Genomic DNA, 24,959 nt, shown 5'->3' on the forward strand with positions numbered 1-24,959 from the left:
CTCTTTCTACCATTAATGGCATCTTTGTCAATGGCATCTTGACCTTTTCAGTTACTCAGACCAATGGACTAAGATAACCCTTTGCTTTTTCTCACAAGCCACATCCAATCTTTTAGCAAATTCTGTTGGCAATTGCTTCACAGCAGATCCAGAACATAACCTTTCCTCTTCAACTACCTCCTAAGAGAGATTACTGAAAAAGCTCCTACTGTTCTCAGCCATTACCATTCTTTACTGTGTACTCCAGAGAGTGGAGGACTCTTCTGAGAAATCTCTGATACTTCACACCTTGTTCTGAGGGGAAGTGAAACTATTTACAAGGACTACAAGGTCCTAGATAGTCTGGTTAGATTTTTTTTTTCTTAATTTTTATTGGAGTACAATTGCTTCACAATGTTATGTTAGTTTCTGCATACAGCACAGTGCACCAGTTACACATACACACACAGTCACTCTTTAAGACTCTTTTCCCATATAGGCCATTGCAGAGCGCAGAGTAGAGTTCCCAGTGCTATACAATGGGTCCATATTAGTTATCTATTTTATATACAGTAGGTGTATATGTCAATCCCAATCTCCCAGTTTCTCCCTCCCTGCCTTCTCTTACTCATAACCATAAGTTTTGTTTCTACATACAATTGTAACTCTATCTCTGTTTTGTAAATAAGTTCATTTGTACCTTTTTTTTAGACCCCACATGTAAAGTGATATTATATGATATTTGTCCATCTCTGTCTGACTTAATTTCACTCAGTATGACAATCTCCAGGTCCCTTACCTGCCTCCTGAGAAATCTGGATGCAGGACAAGAAGCAATAGTTAGAACTAGACATGGAACAATGGACTGGCTCCAAATTGGCGAAAGGAGCATGTCAAGGATGTATATTGTCACCTGGGTTATTTAACTTCTATGCAAAGTACATCATACAAAATGCCAGGCTGGATGAATCATAAGCTGGAATCAAGATTGCAGGGAGAAATATCAACAACTTCAGATATGAAGATGATACAACTTTAATGGCAGGAAGAAGTTCTTGTGGAAGGTGAAAAGACAAGAGTCAAAAAGCTGGCTTAAAACTCAACATTAAAAAACTAAGATCATGGCATCTGGTCCTATCACTTCATGGCAAATAGATGGGGAAAATGTGGAAATAGTGTTAGATTTCATTTTCTTGGGCTCCAAAATCAATGTGGAATGGTGACTGCAACTGAAAAATTAAAAGATACTTGTTATGTGGAAGGATAGCTATGACAAAGCTAGACAGTATATTAAAAAGCAGAGATATTACTTTGTTGACAAAGGTTCATATAGTTAAAGGTATGGTTTTTCCAGTAGCCACTTATGGATATGAGAGTTGGACCATAAAGAAGGCTGAGTGCCGAAGAATTGATGCTTTTAAACTATAATGCTGGAGAAGACTCTTGAGAATCCCTTGGACAGCAAGGAGATCAAATCAGTCAGTTCTGAAGGAAATCAATCCTGAATATTCATTGGAAGGACTCATGCTGAAGCTGAAGCTCCAATACTTTGGCCACCTGATGTGAAGATCTGACTCAATGAAAAAACCCTGATGCTGGGAAAAACTGAGGGCAAGAGGAGAAGTGGGGGACAGAAGATGAGACGGTTGGATGGCACCACTGACTCGATGGACATGAGTTTGAACAAACATAGGGAGACAGTGATGGACAGAGAAGCCTGGCGTCCCGCAGTTCATGGGTCTCAAAGAGTCGGACACAACTGAGCTACTGAACGACAACAGCAACCATTTTGCTATTTTGTTCTTTTTTATGACTAGTTGCCATCCTTGATGCCATCTCCTACAAATTTCCCTTTGCTCATTCTGCTCCATCCACAATGACTATTCTGCATTTTGTTTTGAATGTTAGAGTTACATCCTGACTTAGGGTCTCTGAACTTAACTATTTTGTCTGAGCACTCTCTCTTTATCCCTCCTTTAGTTTTTTTCACATCTTCATATAAAATATTTCTTGTCCTCTCTTAATATTTAAAATTGAAATTCTCCCCAATCCTAATTAATCTGTCTACCACATCATTATTTGTATAGGACTTATTATAGTCTAATACACTACATGTTATGCTATCTATTATGGTTTTACCTGTATAATTAATCACAGAATATAGCTTCAGAAGGGCATTGCCAGATTTCTGTTAATGCTGCATCTCCAATGCTGAGAAATTTAGCATTAATTTGTATTAAACACAGACAGGAGACAGCTGAGGAGGAGATGGATAATAATGATGTTAATGAGTTTGAATTATTAGGGAGGGAAATAGAAATTACAGGTAAGAGTCATCAAATGACTTAAAATATATTTTTAAAGGAAAAAATTATCTTAATTTTCCGTAAGTCTAAAAGGAATCTGTTATCAATAACAAAAGGAGCATTTGGCCCTAAACTCTATTCCCCTGTGTTCTTGATTCTTTTCCCCCAAATCAGTGTTTCCGCATATGAGACATCAGAAGCCACTTTGCTATGTGGCTTTTCAGCATCTCATAAAAGTAGAGCTATGTCCTTCTCACACTAATTCCTAAAATTAAATCATTTGAGAAGCTCATGCTAATTAAGATCAGTGCAGGAAAAAAAAAAAATGTTTGTTTTACTTTAAGGTCTCTAAATCCCTGTCCACCACAACTCTTTCTCTTTTTTTTTTTTTCCCGCCACTTAATTTTCATACTGATCTGCTAACTAGTGGTTCAGACACAGTACAAGCATTTATTAGGATTACGTGGTCCTATACGATTATTATAACTTTTTTCTTCAACATTAGCGAAGACCTTTGCTTTACACACACATTCTCCTGGGAAACTTTAAATCTTGGTCCATAAATTCACAAGGAGATCAAACCAGTCAATCCAAAATGAAATCAATCCTGAGCATTCATTAAATAGCTGATGATGAAGCTGAAGCTCCAATGCTTTGGCCACCTGATGCGAAGAGCTGACTCATTAGAAAAGACCCTGATGCTGGGAAAGATTGAAGGCAGAAGGAGAAGTGGACAACAGAGGACAGAAGATGATATGGTTGGATGGTATCACTGACTCAATGGACATGAGTTTGAACAAGCTCGCAGAGATGGTGAAGAACAGTGAAGCCTTGCATGCTGCAGTCAATGGGGTCACAAAGAATCAGCCATGACTGAGCAACTGAACAACAGCAACATCAACAACAACAACAAAAAACAGTAAAGGCGAATATTGTGCAGTCATAGAATCAACGAGAGTTCAGTTACTTAGGTACTTTGGTCAATTCCTTGTAAGGCAGAAAAAGCAAAGAAGTCTCATAGAATTGCTGTTAACAAGAAAAAAAAACGCATCATTACTTATTACAGATGGCTTACTTCTCTACTCGCATCACAGCAGAAATTCAAAATCCAATAATCAGGTCACATTATTTTATTTTGCAATGAGGCCAATCCATCATAACCATCATTCAGAATAAGATTTTACTTTTCAGAAATGACATCAAACTCTATAGAACACAAAAGCAATTTAAAAAGGCGAAAGATAAAAATTCTGAAGTGACTTAAGCTTCTTTCTGGAAATTATACTGTATTTCTGAATTCTATTTATAATTTTTTGCTATAACATCTAGAAATGGGATATGACCAGAGTTACTAAAATAATTATGTGATACATAGAAGTGTTAACTCTCAGACAGTAAAATCAAAGTTTTCTTTTACTGAGTAGCAAACTAAACAACATGCATATTCCTTTTATTTTTATGTCAATACAGGGAGAATGAAAACATTTCTTTTAAAGAAGAATCGAAAATGAGAGCTGTTGCAGTCCTGTGTTTAAAAGAATCCACGTTTTTCTCTTTTTCTTTGTTGGAGATCCATACAGTTGGATTTATAAATGTTCCCCACTGCTGAATTAAATACTCACAGTTATTCTTTCATCTTTATCATCCAGTGGAGAGCCATCTTTCTTCCATGAAATGGTGGGCTCGGGATGGCCTCGTGGGGGCTGGCATTCCATCACTGCAGGCTCTCCCACGGCCACCATGACATCGGAAGGGTTCTGTCTGAAGTCATCCCGTAGTACTGTAGGAACAAGATTAAATCATTACACTCAATGCTGATATATACAGCCCTTCTCTCTGAACTTCACAAAGGAGATATTTATTATAGTAAACAACTACTAACAGCTATCTCAATACATCCTGGAAAATCTATATCTACTTACAGACGTATGCAGTTTAATAATGATATCTGGCCTTACACACACAATGGGGATAATTTGATATTCTTCATAGGCCAGTGGGCAAGTGTTTTCTGCTGCCTAGTACCCTGACAGCATCTGGCTTATCTCTTCCTTGCATTTTTTCTCTGACTACTGCCCACATTTTCTCATCCATATACTAATGAATATAATTGAATCCTCCTTTTACTTACATGACACACTGGGGCAATGCTTTCTATTATTAAATAAATACACATGCAAGCAAAAATATTAAAGCAAAATATACTTCCAACATGGATTTGATTGAGGTATTTTAAAGATATTTCAAACTAGTGTATTAGAGTATCTAATCACTACAATTTAAATATGCCCATTATAAAAACTTTAGACATATTTGCAAAATTACTAAATTCAAAATACTGTGTGTTTTCCATTATCACTGAGTGAGGGTATACCTGTGGCGGATTCATTTTGATATTTGGCAAATCTAATACAGTTATGTTAAGTTTAAAAATAAAATAAAATTAAAAAAAAAATAATACTAAAACAAAAAAAAAAAAAAATAAAAGGCAGCAATGATGACACTGGCATTGCTACCAACAATGTCATCTTGTATATTCTGTATTTGTCAGTTTTTGTGGATTTGGTAGGGGGTACATATTAATAATAGAAGAAAACAACAAAAGCGGAAAGACTACAGATCTCTTAAGGAAAATCTGAAACATCAAGGGAGCATTCCACCCAAAGGCACAATAAATGATAAAAATGGCAGAGACCTAGTAGATGCTGAAGGAGTCAAGAAGAGATGGAAAGAATACATGGAAGAAGTATATAAAAAATATCTTAATGAACCAGATTACTATGGTGGTGTGGTTAGTCACCCAGAGCCAGACATTCTGGAGTGAGAAGTCAAGTGAGCCTTAAGAAGCACTGCTGTTAATAAAGCTACTGAATGTGATCAAATTCCAGCAGAGCTATTCAAATCCCAAAAGGATGATGCCATCAAGGTTTTGCATTCATTATGTCAGCAAATCTGGAAGAAACAGCAGTGGCCACAGGACTGGTAAAGGTCAGTCCTCATCCCAGTTCCCAAGAAGGGTAGTACTGAAGAATGTGCTAACCATTGGACAATCACACTCATCTACCATGCTAGTAAGGTCAGTTCCCAAGAAGGGTAGTACCGAAGAATGTGCTAACCATTGGACAATCACACTCATCTACCATGCTAGTAAGGTCAGTTTCCAAGAAGGGTAGTATCGAAGAATGTGCTAACCATTGGACAATCACACTCAACTACCATGCTAGTAAGGTCATACTTAAAATCTTGCATGTTAGGCTTCAGCATTATGTGAACCAAGAACTTCCAGATGTCCAACCTGGGTGTAAAAAAGGAAGAGGAACTAGAGATCAAATTGCCAACATTCACTGGATTATAGAGAAAGCAAGGGAAATTCAGAAAAACATCTATCTCTGTTTTATTGACTACGCTAAAGCCTTTGACTGTGTGGATCATGACAAACTAGAGAGATGGGAATACCTGTCTCCTGAGAAACCTGTATGCGGGGCAAGAAGCAACAGTTAGAACCCTGTATGGAACAATTGATTGGTTCAAGATCGAGAAAAGAGTACAGGGCTGTCTGTTGTCACCAAGTTTGTTTAACCTATATGCTAAGCTCATCATGAGAAATGCTGGGCTGGATGAGTTACAAGTTGGAATCAAGATAGGCAGGAGAAACATCAACAACCTCAGATATGTGGATTATACCACCCTAAATGGCAGAAAGCAAAAAGGAACTAAAGAGTCTAAACAAAAGGAATTAAAGATGAGGGTGAAGGAAGAGAGTGAAAGAGCAGGCTTAAGACTAAATATTAAAAAACTAAGATCATGGCATCTGGCCTCATTGCTACTGCTAAGTCACTTCAGTCATGTCTGACTCTGTGCGACCCCATAGACAGCAGCCTACCAGGCTCCCCCGTCCCTGGGATTCTCCAGGCAAGAACAGTGGAGCGGGTTGCCATTTCCTTCTCCAAGGCATGAAAGTAAAAAGTGAAAGTGAAGTCACTCAGTCGTGTCTGACTCTTCGAGACCCCATGGACTGCAGCCTACCAGGCTCCTCCATCCATGGGATTTTCCAGGCAAGAGTACTGGAGTGGGGTGCCATTGCCTTCTGGCCCCATTACTGCATGGCAAATAGAAGGGGAAAAGGTGGAAGTAGTGACAAATTTCCTCTTCTTGGGCTCCAAGATCACTGTGGACGGTGACTGCAGAAGACAATTGCTTCTTGGCAGGAAAGCGATGACAAACCTAGACTGTGTTGAAAAGCAGACACATTACTCTGCTGACAAAGGTCTGTGTTGTCAAGGCTATGGTCTTCCCACTGGTCATGAGTGGTTGTGAGAGTTGGACTGTAAAGAAGCCAGAACACCAAAGAATCGATGCTTTCGAATTGTGGAGCTGGAGAAGACTCCTGAAAGTCCTTTGGACAGCAAGGAGATCAAACCAATCAATCTTAAGGAAGATCAACCCTGAATATTCACTGGAAGGACTGATACTGAAGCTGAAGTTCCAGTATTTTGGTCATCTGATGTGAACAGATGACTCATTGGAAAAAGTCCCTGATGCTGGGAAAGATTGAGGGCAGAAGGAGAGAAGAGAGCATCAGAAGATGAGATGGCTGGAAGGCATCTCTGATGCAATGAACATGAACTTGGACAAACTCTAGGAGATGATGAGGGACAGGGAGGCCTGGCATGCTGCACTCCACGGGGCCACAAGGAGTCGGACATGACTGGGTGACTAAACAACAACAGCAACATATTATTTTATTTAATTCTCAAACCTGCACAGGATGGAGATACTATTAACATCATTTATATTACTAAAGATAGTTTTTAGAAGAGGAAACTGTTCATACTATAAGCTCATATGGATATTAATATAATACTAACAAACTCTGAAACAGCATTATTCAGTTTGCAATTATTGGAATAAAATGTGGAAATTAAACATGTATTTGAAAAAGAGTTAATATAGTATAACTGTCCTCATTATCTTGCTAACATCAAGAAATCCTAATTTTTTGGCATTAGTCTGAAATCACAGCTCTGCTTCTTACAGGGTAGGAAATCTCAAACACATTACTTAACACTTCCGTTTCCATATTTACAAAGCAGGCATGCAGATGCCCTCTTCAATGATAAGTCCAAAAATGTTAGCTACCTTTCTCCCATTTTTCCCCCAGTGTGTAATAAAGTGACTAATTTTAGTAGTTTAACCTGATACTCAAAATGTTCATTAGTATGTTAACTGCATAGGTTTGAAGTGATAAATATTATTTATCTTTAAAAATCTATTGAATTAAATATCTGATACTACAATTCTGTACTGGAATGAATGTCTTTCCATTTCAGTGGCATTTTAAAATATTTTCATGGATGAAGTACTACAATGAAAAAAAACCTATGATTTCAAAAGTCACCCTTAAATTTTGGTTTCAAGCCTCAAATAAGCTTAGAGGCTTACAAAATCCTAATACTTGACTCTTGCAGTTCTCTACTTTTCCTTCCTTGATGCCAGCTAACTGTGTGCATACAGCTGAGTAAGCCATAATATTCACTCAAACAAAACCATTATTTTCATCTATATATTAAGAAAACCTGGGCACAGTAGAACAATATTAACACTTGGAAAATAACACTTTAAGAAGGAGACCTGTGTCTCCATCTTTGGAAAGACAAGTAAAAGGAAAAAGGAAATATGATCACACCACACTGTTGTAAGTCTAACTTCAGTAGACACAATAGTTATTAATTGTAATAAAATATCTATTACATAGACACAAAGAGAAACCATGTTGAACTGAAACTTGCAGCTACTGTTAGTGCATTATAAATGAACAGAGTACAAAGACTTCCACCATTCATGAACTTATATTACTATTATGTGTTAAGATGTGCCACAAATAAAATGTAAGGTTTATTAAAAAAGCAAATGAATTGACCTTAACAAACAGTATGTGCTTTTGCTGGATCACATTATTAAATCGAAGATAACACTTCTGAAAATATTTAAAACTCTTGATACATGCAAAAGTAACATAATTTTCAAATAAAAATAGTTTGTACAACTTTTCTGCTTGGTAAGCTAAAAACCAATTTAGTAACACTATATCTTATTTACAAATTGAGATCATATCTCAAATAAACCAATGAATAACAAAATGTCTTTCAAAAATATCAAAGATCTAAGTCAGATAAATCAAGTTTTTTTTTCCATTTACTATGTTATTTGGGTTTTTATAGTATATAATGAAAAGCTAACAAAATATAATCCATTAAAGATCATTGCTTAGATAATGCTCATGTAATTATTTTTGCAGCTGTAAAACATAAAACTCCAGCATTGCCTATGGCTACAGCCAACACTGCATAAAGTTATGAAATTAAGTTTTTTTCTCTCTTCTGTAAAAGCAACTTTTCTTCTTACTTGCCATGAACATTTCCTTTTGGGGGAAAAAAAGTACATGTCACATTATAAAATTATATGAACTTTTAGTTAAATTATCCAATTTTCTTAATTAATATGTGTATTTAAGTGATTAAAATAAAAACTGAATTCAAATGATTGGCAATATCTTGGCAGAAAAACCAATCATATCCGTGAGTAAAATCAAAACTAGATATTTTTTAAAAATCACCTTTTCTTCTCTAACTTCTCTAGTGATTGAAGTGTATATTTTCAAATGTTTTTTGACTTGAATAGTACGAAATTTTAAAATATGGAACTAACTTTTGAAAACAAGATTTAATATCAATTTAAATATTAAAAGAGAGCAAATAGCATATATAATAGATTCAAGTAGATATCACTTAAAAACTGTTAAATCCCAGTTTCATCTAATATTATATTTCTTCCATATTTATCTAATTGTTTTATGTTTACAGGTTGGTACATGCCATTTGGCTCAACTCCTTTTCATTTTCCTTCATTCAATTAAATTGGAAAACAAACAAACAAACATATGCTTCACTGAATCTTTGACTCTCGGGAAACTTTTTGGTCTAAAAAGAATGACCAGTTAAAGTTTATTCTTTAAACCAAAATAAAACAAAACATATAATCATTTTGTTTTTGAAAAGCCATACATCACATATCAATAACCCCAGATATGCAGATGACACCACCCTTATGGCAGAAAGTGAAGAACTAAAGAGCCTCTTGATGAAAGTGAAAGAGGAGAGTGAAAAAGCTGGCTTAAAACTCAACATTCAGAAAACTAAGATCATGGCATCTGGTCCCATCACGTCATGGGAAATAGATGGGGAAACAGTGGAAACAGTGTCAGACTTTACTTTGGGGGGCCCCAAAATCACTGCAGATGGTGACTGCAGCCATGAAATTAAAAGACGCTTACTCCTTGGAAGGAATGTTATGACCAACCTAGACAGCACATTAAAAAGCAGAGACATTACTTTGCCAACAAAGGTCTGTCTAGTCAAGGCTATGGTTTTTCCAGTAGTCATGTATGGATGTGAGAGTTGGACTATAAAGAAAGCTGAGTGCCAAAGAATTGATGCTTTTGAACTGTGGTGTTGGAGAAGACTCCTGAGAGTCCCTTGGACTGCAAGGAGATCCAACCAGTCCATCCTAAAGGAGATCAGCCCTGGGTGTTCATTGGAAGGACTGATGTTGAGGCTGAAACTCCAATACTTTGGGCTACCTGATGCGAAGAGCTGACTCACTGGAAAAGACCCTGATGCTGGGAAAAGATTGAAGGCAAGAGGAGAAGGGAACGACAGAGGATGAGATGGTTGAATGGCATCATCGACTCGATGGACATGGGTTTGGGTGGACTCCGGGAGTTGGTGATGGGCAGGGAGGCCTGGCATGCTGTGGTTCATGGGGTTGCAAAGAGTCGGACACGACTGAGCGACTGAACTGAACTGAACTGCACATCAATTGTAATGCAGTAGTCAGATTAACTGAATATGTTTTCAGAAAAGGATTCTAAAACTCAGTGGTGATTTGGCAACCTATTTGGCTAATACTGAAAAGACATGTGGCAATAAAGTCAAATAGAAACTTTAAGTTTCATGGAGATTTTAATATTTGCAATACACACATTGTGGGAAATCTTAGAACTGAATGAAGCATAAAATAACAGAAAGGGCAGTGGTCTTTGATAACATGTAATTCATATCGCAATTAGAGGCAACTGAGTCCCAACTTTGTCACTAGCCTGTGTTATTTGTCAGGAAGAGACCAAAACAGAACATTTGCAACCTGATTTTCAAGGCAGTTCTCTTTTTAAAATGTTTTACTTGCCACCATTTTACTGTAAAATGAAATTTTCCTGTCTAATCTATTTGCAGCAAATCCACTTCATTATTACAGAAGGTTTGATTTACCAGTGATTGTATACCAGTGCACTGCAGTCTCATGACTACCCGATTTTGTTGAGGTTCAAATGCTCCTAAAATTAATTTTGTTTCTTAATCATGTGGTGAGCAGCTGTGAACTATAATACTCTGGTTACATGAATCTCAGAATCTTGGTGTAGTTAGGGGACTAAGAGATGTGGAATCCAAACTTCTTCTTTTAGAAATTAATCATCTAAGCCTCCTCAGGAGGAGAGAAGCTCATCACATAAATAATAATAATAATGATAATGTTAGCAGTATAATAATAATGTTAGTAATGAGTGACATTTATTGGACACTTACTATATAAGGAAACATGCCAGGTATCTACTCATTTAATCCTCATACCAAAGCTATCAAAAAGTGACCTTATTGGTTTTGTTTTACGAATAAAGAATTTGTAAAGAGAGGAGCAGAGTCTATCAAGGACACTTTTCGATCAGCTTGATTATATCTAGTCTTAATAGCATGTGCACAATTCCAAATACATAGCTATAATGAATACTTCAAGCTTTTCCCTTTAGAACCGAAGTTGCATGAGAAATATCCTGCTTGACACTTAAACAAAAGGCTACCTCTGAACATATTCTGCATTTTTGTATTTTCTCAGACTTCTCCACGCTTGGAAGAGGCCACTGCATATTTTCAGTAGCATACTGAGAATTAGAAATCATTCAGAAGACATGTGTCACACTTTTACTACATATGTCATGCTTTTATTATTCTATTTCAACAACAAAATGATTGCAAAAGCTGCACAATAATACGCATTTTAATTAAATACGGACATTTTAATTACAAGTGAGTGTCTTGGGAAAAGCAGAGGAAGATAATATGCAGTCCTGGGAATTTGTCTTTCTATTTAAAAAGACTACTTTGCCAGTGAAATGAAGCCTCACAGCAAATAGGAGTAAGCTGTTGACAGGGAAAGAAAAAAAAAAAAAAAACAACAAAAGAAACCCTTAAAAATAGGGCATAGTTGAGGAGAAAATAAATGAGGAAGTATATTCCCAAAGAGGACAACTTCAAGGATGCTCAGAGACAGCCTGCCTGGGTTACAATGTACCACTTCAATTGCTTTCAAAATCACTAATTGCTTATCTTGTCTTTAACTGGCAGAGATTATATTATAGATTATAGATACTTTTTATAGTATATTATAGATACTTTTATTTATCTATCTAAATGCCTAGTTAATACAAGTAAACGGTACTTAATTTTAAAATAACTATCATTCCCTTTTTAACACATTTGTACTGAGCACATACTTTGTGCTTGGCATCTGTGCTAAGCTTTTATGAAAATTGGCATAGGTTTTGTATTTTTCTTGCAGTGCAGTTTACATAAATGGTGAAGTAGGTCAAGAAACAACATTAATCTTAACCTTGTCAGGAAATGGTAATACAATAAGATTTACTGCAGGTTACTTTGTACTCAGATATATCCTTTAGGATCCAGCTATGGAAGTGTATCAACATTGCCTTTATAACTATTTGCATTCTTATTTTTTAAGCTCACAACATTACCCAGAAGAGCAAAGTGTTATCTGGGGTACAAAAGTTTTCAAAACTCCTTAACATTTCTCAAAATAAAATCATAATTCTAAACTTATAAAAGCATTTCAAGAAAAGCATGACTGTACAGAAAGATATATTAACCAATTGAAAAAACTAAAATGATAACATATAGAATAATCTTTCATGAAGTATTATCTTTATAGCATCATATTCTAAAGCTAAGGCATTTTATTTTTAAAATCATGCATGTACACATCAATTCTGTATAAAGTTATGATTTAGTCATGATTGTTTCCTAAAGGGTGCACATTTACTTTTTAAATCTGAATATATATCTATGAATGCTCTTCAATAATTACATCATCTCCCACTTGTGATTTGTATAGCATGCAACTTTATTTTGAAACCTTAAATTATGCTTTGCTTAAGATCCTGGAAGAAAATATGCTGTTTAAAGCACTTATTTTCTCAACTACTGAAGCTTTTATAGCAGTACTTAAATAAAAAAGTGTACATTCTGAAAAAGTAACATAGTAAGGATGGATGTCAAGTATCACTCAGTCTTAACTAGCAATGAATACAGAGCCCTGCAAATAGAGAAGTTAGTACCAAAATGAAAGTAATTAATAGTAGTGTATTATTTTTTGCTTGGTTCTTTAAAAAGAATTATTGGAGTATAGTTCTTTTACAATATTGTGTTAATTTCTACTCTACAGCAAAGTGAATCACCTATATGTATGTATGTGTATATATATATATATATATATATATATATATATATGGCCCCTCTTTTTTGGACTTCCTTCCCATTTAGGTCACCACAGAACACTGAGTAGGGTTCCCTGAGCTATACAGAAGGTTCTCATTAGTTATCTATTTTATACACAGTATCAATAGTGTTTATATGTCCAAACCAATGGTTTTTGTTTTAAACAACATGTAATGGAGCAACAGGCTTAAACACAGCTGTATGCGTCTGTGCTCTGCTGGGTAGCAGCAATGGGGACAGGCCATCCTTGCTCTTTTAAAAATCATAGCTAGAATTCCGGGTTGGGTCCAAGCTTAAACTACATTCCCATTCTGCAGAAACATGGGCAGCAAAATGATGACACTTCCTAGGAAAAGTCCTCATGGCTCATTGCAGTCTTTGCTTTCTGGTTTCATTATTCTACTTCGGGACTCATGTGTGCTTCAAGAGGCACCCTAGAGCTTATTACACTCGCACCAAGTCATCAGGACAGAGAGGAGGGAAGTTTGGCATACTCAACTTACATTACATACTCGACTTACATTACATACTCGACTTACATTACATACTCGACTTACATTACATACTCGACTTACATTACATACTCGACTTACATTAAACCCATGATGCATTCCACGGAAAGGTGTATGTACCTCCATAAGTATCAACGTTTAAACAGTTAATATTCAATAGACTTGCTATCTGGGAGATTTATTAAAAAATGAACTGCCAGAGTTAGGTTGCTAAAATCGTATGTTCTCATTTAAAGATGTCAGTAGCTTACTAGATGTTTGAATTTTACACACTTTCAACTATAATCTAAATGGATTTATTAATGAAAAGTGCAGCATTTGGAAAACACCATTTGTAGATAGCGCTTATTTGGGAGTCAAAAAAACAGAAGTCAGGAATTTCAGAGTAACCACATGTATCCCGCTACTAGCCCACAAATTTAATTCACAATGGCTCAGTATTTCTATACAAAACAGAGAATTTTACACCCTATCTTGTTAGGGTTATTACAAAGACTAATTATTTAGTGTTTATACAGGACTTGCCATTTATATAGTGCATTACATCTGCAAAGAAGTATTACTATTACTCACTATGTAAGGAATTGCCAAATTTCTCAGCTGCCAGTACAAATGGAAAGGAGGACAAAGAATGCCATTGATGAGGGTTTCTAAGTGCCAGAGCAAAAGTCACATTCAGGAGTAGCCTGGCAGGGTTAAAAAAACACAGACAGAATGAGGCTATCTGAGGTATGGGACCCTGATTGGGGCAAGAGAGACATGTGTTCTTTCTTTCATAACATCCAACTTTCTGTTTAGCATCCTGCACTGAGAGTCCTTGATCAAAGGAATATACTTATCTTTTTATTGTATCGCTTTTTGTATTTAACTGTCAACTCCATGAGAACAAGAAGTTTGTTTTTATCAATCTACGTAGCCAGTGCCTAAAACAATGCCTAAGATGTAGCAGCATTCAGAACATAAATGTTTACAATACACCTTCTGAAGCTAAGTATTCTGAAGCTAAGTATCTGAAATAGCGCTAACATTCATAGTGACCAAGGTATGGGGAGGAGACAGACAATAGTCAGCTAAACACACGCATAGATATACAACTATAAACGTGATACATGCCATGAAGGAAAAGAATAGTACTGCTGTGTGAGGAACTAATGAGGGACATCATTTAAATAACAGTTAAAGTGAAAAAACAGTTTAAAGCCTGTTTAATAAACAGTTAAAGCCTGAAAACTGAGTAGAACTTATCCTAGAGAAGTGAATTGCAGGCAGGGGAAATAATCTAGGTTGAAGAAAGAATCTTTAAAAAATTCACACTCTGCCAGGGGACAGGTTGGCAGTGCCGCACCACGACACTGGTAAGAGAAGGGGTACTTGGATTTGCTACCCACAGCATTCCTGATAGAGGCTCAGCTTTTATTTCCATTGCCATGGAAAGCCACTTCAGTGGTTTTTAAGCAGAGCTGGAATTATCACACTTAAATATTCATTTTAGTGGCTCTGACAATGAAATGAAGAGGGAAATAAGAACTGAAGTGGAGAGACCAATTGTAGTAATTAAGGGAAAAAATGAGGATGGTTTTATACAACTATAATGACACAGAATAAGTGCTAAAGGAAAAGGAGAGGTATGTGCTGGAAGAAAAACACAAAATAGCTTCCTGAGTGACTGAAGTTGGAAGAAAGATGCCAAAAATGATACCCAGGTTTCTGTTTTGAGGAACTGAACATGGCATTTTAAAGTATATATGACATAAAACCATATACCATTTAAGGTATACATTACATTATATGTGTGTGCTTAGATGCTCAGTCGTGTCTGACTCTTTGTGACCCCAGGGATTGCAGCCTGCCAAGCTCCTCTGTCCATGGAATTCTCTAGGTAAGGATACTGGAGTGGGTTTCCATTTCCTACCCTGGGGCATCTTCCCAACCCAGGGATTGAACCAGCGTTTCCTGCACGGGCAGGTGGATTCTTTTCCACTGTGCACCTAGGAAATCCATATATATATATACACACACACACACACACACACACATGTGCATATGTATATAATATATATATACATGTACTATATATCTTAAAATATATATATAAAACTAGATAATTTCAGAGATTAATATAAATACTTCTCTATAGATTAAAAAACACTATAGTTTCAAATTCTGCCCCTTAGTATTTAAGGCAGGACTCATTTTTTACCTGTTTAAACCTTTATGCCACCATATGCCAAATCTCAATTGGTAACTCATATCTCTCTATCAATAATCAGGACTCATTTTTTACCTGTTTAAACCTTAATGCCACCATATGCCAAATCTCAATTGGTAACTCATATCTCTCTATCAATTAATCTATATTATAATTATTAGGATGACAAATTTCAATTTAGTTTGATGCATATAATTTTAAGCTGAAAATATGAGAAAAACTATTCTACTTTGATTTCATACATGTATATACATATATGTGACCATATATGAGTGAGGTATATGATATATATTACCTATATATAGGTCATTATATATAGACATATATATAGATCATTAACTATTGTTTTGACCTCCATACGTTGCAGCAAATTAGTAAAAACTCACTTAGTCATTTTGTTCAGAAAAGAAAACAACTCAAAACATTACGGCATTTCTCAGGACTGCCATCAAGTAAGCTTAATTTACTATTTAAATATATGATAGTCAACAACATAATAAATATTATTACATAATTAGAATAATCAGAATATTCCCATTTGTCAGAAGTTTACAAAATCTTTAAAGCAGGGTAAAATGCCCTGGAAAAATTCTGAATCATGAAATTATTAAGGGTAGGTGATTCACTCATTTAGTCATTCATTTAATAAAAATATTAGGCATTGCACTGAGAGGTGGTGGCTAATAAGATAAACAAGACATGGTTGATCTCTGCTTTCAAGGCACTTATTTGGGTTTTTTCTCTTCTTTTTTTTTGGTCACAACGTGCCTTGTCCAATCAAAACTTTACAGAAAAGTTTCATGTACAAAACAGATAAAGGGGATACTGTTTCATTCCTCCAACTGGGGCTGCCCTACCAAGAAATTCAGTTCTAGTGGTAAACTGGCATATGAGAGGGTAAGTACATCTCCCCTGCTCCTATAGCTATATTGTCTGTAGCTAGTTAAGTGATAACCCTGGATTCATGTTTTTAGACTTGGATTCTGTGGGATACAAGAGCCTGCACATGCAGTAGACCCAGTCTCAGTCCCTGGCTTGGGAAGATCCCCTGGAAAAGGAAATGGCATCTCACTCCAGTATTCTTTCCAGCCTGGGAAATCCCATGGACAGAGGAGCCTGGCCAGCTACGGTCCATGAAGTTGCAATGGAGTCAGATAAAACTTAGTGACTAAACAATAACTATTAGCCTTCTAGGAGATGGATACTCAGATCTGAGTTTGTCTCCTCAGCAGTTCATAAAAGAACTCCACATTTGTGCCATTTCAAACACTGTCATTTAGAACTGGAATGTGGAGGAGTTTTCATTCCTTGCACTTAAGATAATACCTAAAACAGGCCTATGAGCTTTTAAAGCCCTAAGTTTATAAACTCTAAGTACAAACTCCCCCACTTCCACAGTTACCCTCAATTGCAAACAAGGACCCAAAGTCAGTCACGAACAGGACTCAAGGTTGTACAAATGAAAGACTGGACATAGTAGGACTAGATCTTGAAACAATTATTTTCATAGCTTGTTTTCATAAAATCATTTTAAGTGCCTGAGAAAGATCAGAATGTTTTCTAATTGAAATATTTGCTGGGGAAAAAAGAAAAAAGGTGGTTGTAAAAAAAAAATCCAGGTGTTTCTTTACCCTCTCAAACTTAAGATGCCAGCAGCTAAACAGGAGAAGAACTAAGTTTTCAGATTTTATGGGGAGTCTAATGGTAACAGTCTCAAGGGAGCAAAATCCTCACAGTTTAAAATGATCTCATTAAAACCTCTCCAGTAATCAGAAAGAGCCAGAGTAAACAGCTATTGGATTTAAAAACAAAAACAAAATGGAAAAAAAAAAAAAGCAACCAAACTATTCTCACTAATGTATCTTAGAGCAGCATAATTAAATTGCCTATTATAACATCCTCTCCCCCCAACTCCAAATGAAGGGAATATTTAAGTGACAGGAAAAAATTAAGTCTAAATAGCACACACAGAGACGTATTAACTAAACAAAAGAAGTCTTTAATTGGTGACAATCTGCCCTAAATCACTGTTACCATTTCCCAACATAATCAGTTTCAGATCTGTTAATTCCTCATATCTTCCCCTATCTCAGGCTGTCTGGGGCTTCAGAATAATAATGCCAAGTACCTAACAGAGCTTTCAATCTCCAAGGAATATAACAAACACGCAATTGTGTAGCTGTGTGAGCTGCCTTTTCCTAACAAACTACACAGCCCCTGGGAGAATTCACTCAGCCTTCAGCTCTTTGGCAAAGTTTAAGACCTCTTTTAGCATGATAGTTAGAGTCATGCTAACAAGCCCTGCCTTAAGGTACCAGAGATTAAATTAGTAGAAAAGCAAATCATTTTATAATTCTTATTAACCATTGTTATCTTTATCCATAACTTTCAGCGTTTTACAGAATATAAAATGTACGCCTCCTCAAGAAGTATCAGATGCCAAAGAAACAACTATTGAACATGATAAAACAATGCAATAAAAATAAAAGTCACTCTATAAAAAAATCTTCCAGTAGTCATATATGGATGTGAGAGTTGGACTATAAAGAAAGCTGAGTGCCGAAGAATTGAGCTTTTGAACTGTGGTGTTGGAGAAGACTCTTGAGAGTCCCTTGGACTGCAAGGAGATCCAACCAGTCCATCCTAAAGGAAATCAGTCCTGAATATTCATTAGAAGGACTGATGTTGAAGCTGAAACTCCAATACTTTGGCCACCTGATGCAAAGACCTGACTTATTTGAAAAGACCCTGATGTTGGGAAAGATTGAAGGCAGGAAGAGAAGGGGACGACGACAGAGGATGAGATGGTTGGATGGCATCACTGACTTAATGGACATGAGTTTGGGTAAACTCCTGGAGTTGGTGATAAACAGGGAAGACTGGCGTGCTGCAGTCCATGGGTTTGCGAAGAGTCAGACAAGACTGAGCGACTGAACTGAACTGAAAAAAATCTTGAATCGTGAATTACTGCTATTGTGTTTATGTTTCTCTTTACATCAGACAAAGGAAATGAAAACTGTTTACAATGGAGGTTCATCCCCTCTTATAGACAGCACATTTCCACAGCTCTTCATCTGAACCTCAGTGAAAATCTTTGGTGAGTTTTTGTAAAACACTAGCAATCCACAGTGCAGGAGGCCAATTTAAAATCCTGGGGAGCTATAACCAGCCAGTGAGGCAATGACAAGAAACTCTGGCCAAAGTTGCGTCTCAAGTCAGTTCACAGCAGTTAAAAGCAAGTTTTAGATGTTCAGTTGTGTTTGACTCTTTGTGACTCCATGGCGTAGCCCACCAGGCTCCTCTGTCCATGGGATTCTCCAGGCAAAAATACTGGAGTGGGTTGCCATTGCCTTCTCCAGGGGGATCTTCCCAACCCAGAGATGCAACCCAGGTCTCCCGCACTGCAGGCAGATTCTTTACCATTTGAGCTACCCTGGAAGCCCACAGCAGTTAAAAGCTGCTGTGTAATTCTTTATTTTAAAGTCCTAACTCTATGATTTCAATTGTATGAAGGCACATTTTACGTGTTGTTCTACTCTACCTAACAAGGCCCAATTTCTTGGTCCTCACAAATCCATTTACTGGGGTCCCTTCCAATAATTTGGAAGACCATGTATTCTTACGATATCTCAAAACTGATACTTGAAAGTTTAAGTGATGGTAAAAATTTAAATTTCTGGTACATTGTGAACAGTAAATTCAAAATAAAAATTCTGTGTCTCTTTTAAGTGCATTTAACAAACCATATGGGGGCTTCCCTGGTGGTTCAGCAGTTAAGAATCCACCTGCAAAGCAGGAGACATGAGTTTGATCCCTAGGTTGGGAAGATCCCCTGGAGTAGGGCATGGCAACCCATTCAAGTATGCTTATCTGGAAAATCCCATGGATAGAGGAAGCTGGTGGGCTATAGTCCTTGGGGTTGTAAAAGAGTTGGACACAACTCAGCTCCTTACCACACATGCACACGTGACGAACCATAAAGACCACCCTGAATTAATGCCCACCATGATCTATTTAAATAGATATATAAATAAGCTCTTTTTTAAGCTGCAAATTTGATATTAATATTATTCATTTTGACTCATTTAACTTGTATTTCCATTCCAATTCACACCCAACTTTCTCCTCATGCCATATGCTTGAGGATAAAGCTGAAAGATTTGTTGTTGGCTATTGATCAGCCAATCACAGTTCTCTGCTTTGAAATTAGGAAATCTGGAACTAGTCTTGTGTTCACCACCCTGGAGGTTTTTACAGCTCTGTAGGTGCACCATAGACAGATTCAGGATGTTCAGGTATGTATTGTGTTGGCTGAAAACTTCACTTGGAATTTCCTGTCGTAGCATATTTGGAAAAATCTGAACAAACTTATTGCCCAACCCAGTATTTCCCTTACAGAAGTGAAAGAAGGGCAAATATGGAAACCAAGTAGGGGAGAGAGGGGAATCCACAAGCAAGGCTTCAGGTACCTCAGTTTTAGAAATGACATAAAAGGAGAATGAGAATCTGGAAAATGGAAAACAACCATACCCATACACCTTTAAAATGCATAGGTATTCTGATTTGAAGACCACTTGCTCCAAGATGGCTAAGCCTACACACCCACAAGTCTAGTTGCCAGCCTTAGAGAACTCATTTCTATCACAATGGGAGCCACTACTGAAAGGCCCAGAAGGAACAGAACCTCATGAATACACATGAATCATCTTCCTTGGACAAAACTTGCTTAAATGTCATTAATTTAAGCTGATGCTAAAATGGCTTATATGCTTATTTGTAACATTTGAAGATAAAACAATCCAAACCAAATGTCATTATTATTTTCATGAGTTGAATAAATTATCTATGATCTAACAGATCAAAGTACAATTTTAAATGATCAGTACTCAAAATGGGAACTAAATAAGCAAAAACCCAGTGTAATGCTAAAGAGAGACAAATGTTTTCTCTGGAGATTACAAGACTTCTGCTTATAATGAGGAACAAATGGTTCTAGGGACCAGGGTAGCTGACCCATTCTTTAAAATACCCTACAACTAACTTAAATAACTATAAAACTATTAGCAACTTCAAGGACCTCAAATAATTACAAAGGAACCTCTCAGTTTCTCTGCAATGCTGGCAAGCTTTGGATTAGTTTTATTCTTTAATAGTCCCCAGTTGGAACAGCAATATTTCTTGTAAATTAAATGTATATAAGGTTTTGTTTTTCTACAAGGAGCAGCCGTAACTTCTGCTTTTCTGACTATTTTAAAATCTTTTTATTTTCTATGTGCTGAAAGTTGTTACTATTTTTTTTTAACCAAGTAGTTTACAACTACTCAATAAAATCTCTGAGGATCATAAAACTCTTGTTTCTATTTTAATTATGTTGATAAACCTGTTTTCTAAATATGTGCTGCTGCTGCTGCTGCTAAGTCACATCAGTCGTGTCCGACTCTGTGCGACCCCACAGATGGCAGCCCACCAGGCTCCTCTGTCCCTGGGGTTCTCCAGGCAAGAATACTGGAGTGGGTTGCCATTTCCTTCTCCAATGCATGAAAGTGAAAAGCAAAAGTGAAGTCGCTCAGTCCAGTCCGACTCTCTGCAACCCCATGGACTGTAGCCTACCAGGCTTCTCCGTCCATGGGGTTTTCCAGGCAACAATACTGGAGTGGGGTGCCATTTCCTTCTCCTAGGTTCCTTGAAATATAGGTAGTACAAGTTCTCTCTCAATCAACACTTCTTTAACTAAAAGTTACAATAAAAACTAGAAAAAGAATGACAACTTTAGCTATCAATTTTAATCACATATCCTTTATCAATTACTAAAAGATATATAAAAATGGACTATTAATAGTGTATAATCTTCTAAATTGAAATTAAAGATAATTCATTTTGACAAAAGAAGGCAAAATCGGTGACATTATAATTTTAAATATTCATAAAAGCTTGATGCCTAAAATCAATATTATAAATTTTTATAGGTAAAAATAAATATTTTTTCGCATTGCAAAATTCAGGATTTTTAAAGTAAACTTGATGCTAAGTTAATTTGGTGTTTCTATACCTAAGTATATGTGTTCAGTCTCAAAGAGTTCAACTTCATTAAAAATCTATGCAGCTTAAATTTATATTTATTTTCAAAATAAGAATATTTTCTTTATTAATAACAATGCAAGATTACATTTTCCTCATAAATTATAAAATAAGTTTTTCTACTTCTAAATATGCTTTCTTGACTCTTTTAACAGGTATCTTAGGCCAGTATACAAAGAGTCCATTTTAAATCCATTGTTATTTTTAATTGACAATGACATGATTTAATAGAGATGAAGTTCTGAACTTGCAGACATCATAGAGGAATCATGAGGTCTTAATGAGCAAAAAGTTGACTCTCATAAAGGATTATTTAGTAGTTTAAAAAAAATGGCAAAACATCAAATACTCCTTTGACCTAAATACTAAAAGGCAAGCAAATAATAAAATTTGAAACACATTTTTGTTCCTACTCTCAATCATATTTCTACTTGCTATTTTATTTGCTTTTGTTTGTTAAACCATTTTCAAATTCACTATTTAAAAAGTGAAGTTTACATGAACAAATAATAATCTGGGATATACATCAGCTAATGTTCAATGTCACTAAATAAATGATGTGGCAGCTTTTCTTATCACACATTTCTTTAACTAATTTTTTCTTTTGTGTTCTCAAGGGAAGAACTAGAGAGAAAAGTGTTTACTTGAATTATGCATGCCAATTTCTTCTTTAATTTCTATAAAATAAAATGTCATGTCCAACATTTCATATATGGAAAAATCAACTAGGTTTTAACTTTTCTGATTGAAAATATAGAGTTTTTAGAATTACTAACTTTATTGTCTTTACTAACCAAAGTATTATCTTTAAACATTTAAATAATAAAAATAACACTATTCTTATTTGCTTAGAAATAAAAGAATCAAAGAAAGGCATTTCAAAACATCATAACCAGTAAAAAAAGAAATACAACCAGTAATTATATGATGTTCCAGGATTTGAGGTAATCCTTACATGTTGAAAAAGGTAATTAAATGTAGAAGAAGAAGATGAAATAAGCACCATATATTATGATAAGTGACACAAGAAACATGATTTTACTCCCAAACATGTAAATAATTGACAGCTTCTACAACCATTATTAATTGATCTAACACTTGAAAGAAATATATTACCACATTTCTAACAAGGCTAAGAGCTGTCTGAGAGTCAAGATTGGCAATTAAAATAGCCTATCTGTATTGTCAATTGTCAAAGTTGCTCAGTCGAGTCCAACTCTTTACAACCCCATGGACTATACAGTCCATGGAATTCTCTAGGCCAGTACTAGAGTGGGTAGCCTTTCCCTTCTCCAGGGGAATCTTCCCAACCCAGGGATCGAACCCAGGTCTCTTGCATTGCAGGCAGATTCTTAACCAGCTGAGCTACAAGGGAAGCCCCTATCTGTATTACATGGTCACATAAATTCAGTGTTGGTAGCAAAATAATAAGTAAAAGTAAAAACATAAGAAGAACCAAATTAGTAAAGAAATTTCTTGTATGTTTTAGTATTTGTATAAATGGCTAGAAAATTTATAGCAAGTACATAAGACTTCTCATGCTTTGAAGCTGTTTTCATATTTTAATCCGTGAAGACTGCCTGCAATTTAAATAGTCTAAGATATGTGATAGTTTATCATCTTTATCATAAAAAACAAATGTATAACCTATCAATCCAGATCATCATCAAAACTGAAATATTTTTGAAACAGCAGTAAGTTTTAGCTAACCATGGTTCCCATATATTCATCATGAAGTGTGATAGTACAAGCCTCCATGCTTTACAAAATAATGCTACTCTTTCTTCATCTCCTAATCCCACCTAGTTAATTGCCTTCCTTTTTATTTATTGACCTTTTATTCTATATCAGTGAATAAGCATATGAGTTCCTACTATTGGGAAGCATTAAGAAACCATCTCTATCTGTGATGCTGCCAATGTTGAAAGCACTTGTTGAAATTTACTCCAGGGGAACTCCTTAGCCAACTCTCCCTCCCACTTCCTTCAGCTCCTACTGCATTTCATACCTGCAACCCCATTTCCTACTTTTCAACTTATACCTCAAAGACTGGAAGTCTGCCCATTAGGGAATTTGAAGCCCACATAGATAGTGTGAGTAGTTTAATCAAGTTTGATAGGGTGGAGGTGTAAGAGATAATCTGCACTGAAAGACTTAATTTTAGAAGCTGCAAAAAAATAGAAGCTAACTATATTTCGAGTGTGGATTTTCTTTTTTTCCCTCTGGAATTCTTTCTTGTTTAATTGAATATATTGACATATAACATGTAAATTTAAGTGTACAACACATTACTTTGATACATTTAATTTATTTTATTATGAATGCCAGGGTAGCCATATTTCACATTACATAGTTATAGTACAATATTGTTGACAGGGAGGCCTGGTGTGCTGTGATTCATGGGGTCGCAAAGAGGTGGACACGACTGAGCGACTGAACTGAACTGAACTGATTGTTGCATATATTCATTATACTGTGCATTAGATCAATATAGCTTATTTACTTAAACAGCATCAATTTTATCCCCCACCTTCATCCTCAGGTAACCAAAACTTTGCTCTGATTTTTACAAACTTGAATTGTCTAGAATTTACATATATATGATATCACACAGTACGTGTCTTCCTCTTTCTGGCTTGTTTCATTAGCATAATGTGCTCGAGATCTATCCATTTTGCTGGAAATGGATGTGGATTTTCAATAGATAGTTGTGCTTTATCTTAAAAGCAGAGGAAACATTCTAATAGATTTTCAACTAACTTCAAAAGAGAAGGATTTAGTGAAGTGTTTATCCACTCTAGTATTCTTGCCTGGAGAATTCCATGGACAGAGAAGCCTGATGGGCTACAGTCCCTGGGATTGCAGAGTTGGACACTACTACTATTTTGATAATCAATCTGCTCTATGATCTTATTTTATATGTTTATTTTGAATTATAGAATGTTTTAATTAAAAGGAACTTAGTGATCTTTCTAGTCCATGTCTGCTTCATTTTATAGATGTGAAACTGATTTGAGCAAGTTTAAGTAATTTGTTTCATGCTATTATAACCCAACTTCTCTGGTGGCTCAGAGGGTAAAGCATCTGCCTGCAATGCAGGAGACTTGGGTTTGATCCCTGGGTGGGGAAGATCCCCTGGAGAAGGAAATGGCAACCCACTCCAGTATTCTTGCCTGGAAAACCCCATGGATGGAGAAGCCTGGTAGGCTACAGTCCATGGGGCCGTAAAGAGTCGGACAAGACTGAGCGA

At 36.0% G+C, this 24,959-nt stretch overlaps 1 protein-coding gene across 1 annotated transcript in view; it reads right to left on the reverse strand.

Moving 5' to 3' along the window:
• ROBO1 (roundabout guidance receptor 1) overlaps positions 1-24,959 on the reverse strand; it is a 1,262,210-nt gene that overhangs the window by 146,802 nt on the left and 1,090,449 nt on the right. Inside the window, exon 5 of the mRNA XM_055567829.1 lies at positions 3,908-4,065. Within this exon, the coding sequence (XP_055423804.1) occupies positions 3,908-4,065 (158 nt within the window). The remainder of the gene's footprint in view (positions 1-3,907; positions 4,066-24,959) is intronic.

This window comes from Bubalus kerabau, chromosome 2, assembly GCF_029407905.1.
Source record: "Bubalus kerabau isolate K-KA32 ecotype Philippines breed swamp buffalo chromosome 2, PCC_UOA_SB_1v2, whole genome shotgun sequence".
NCBI classification, from domain to species: Eukaryota; Metazoa; Chordata; class Mammalia; order Artiodactyla; family Bovidae; genus Bubalus; species Bubalus kerabau.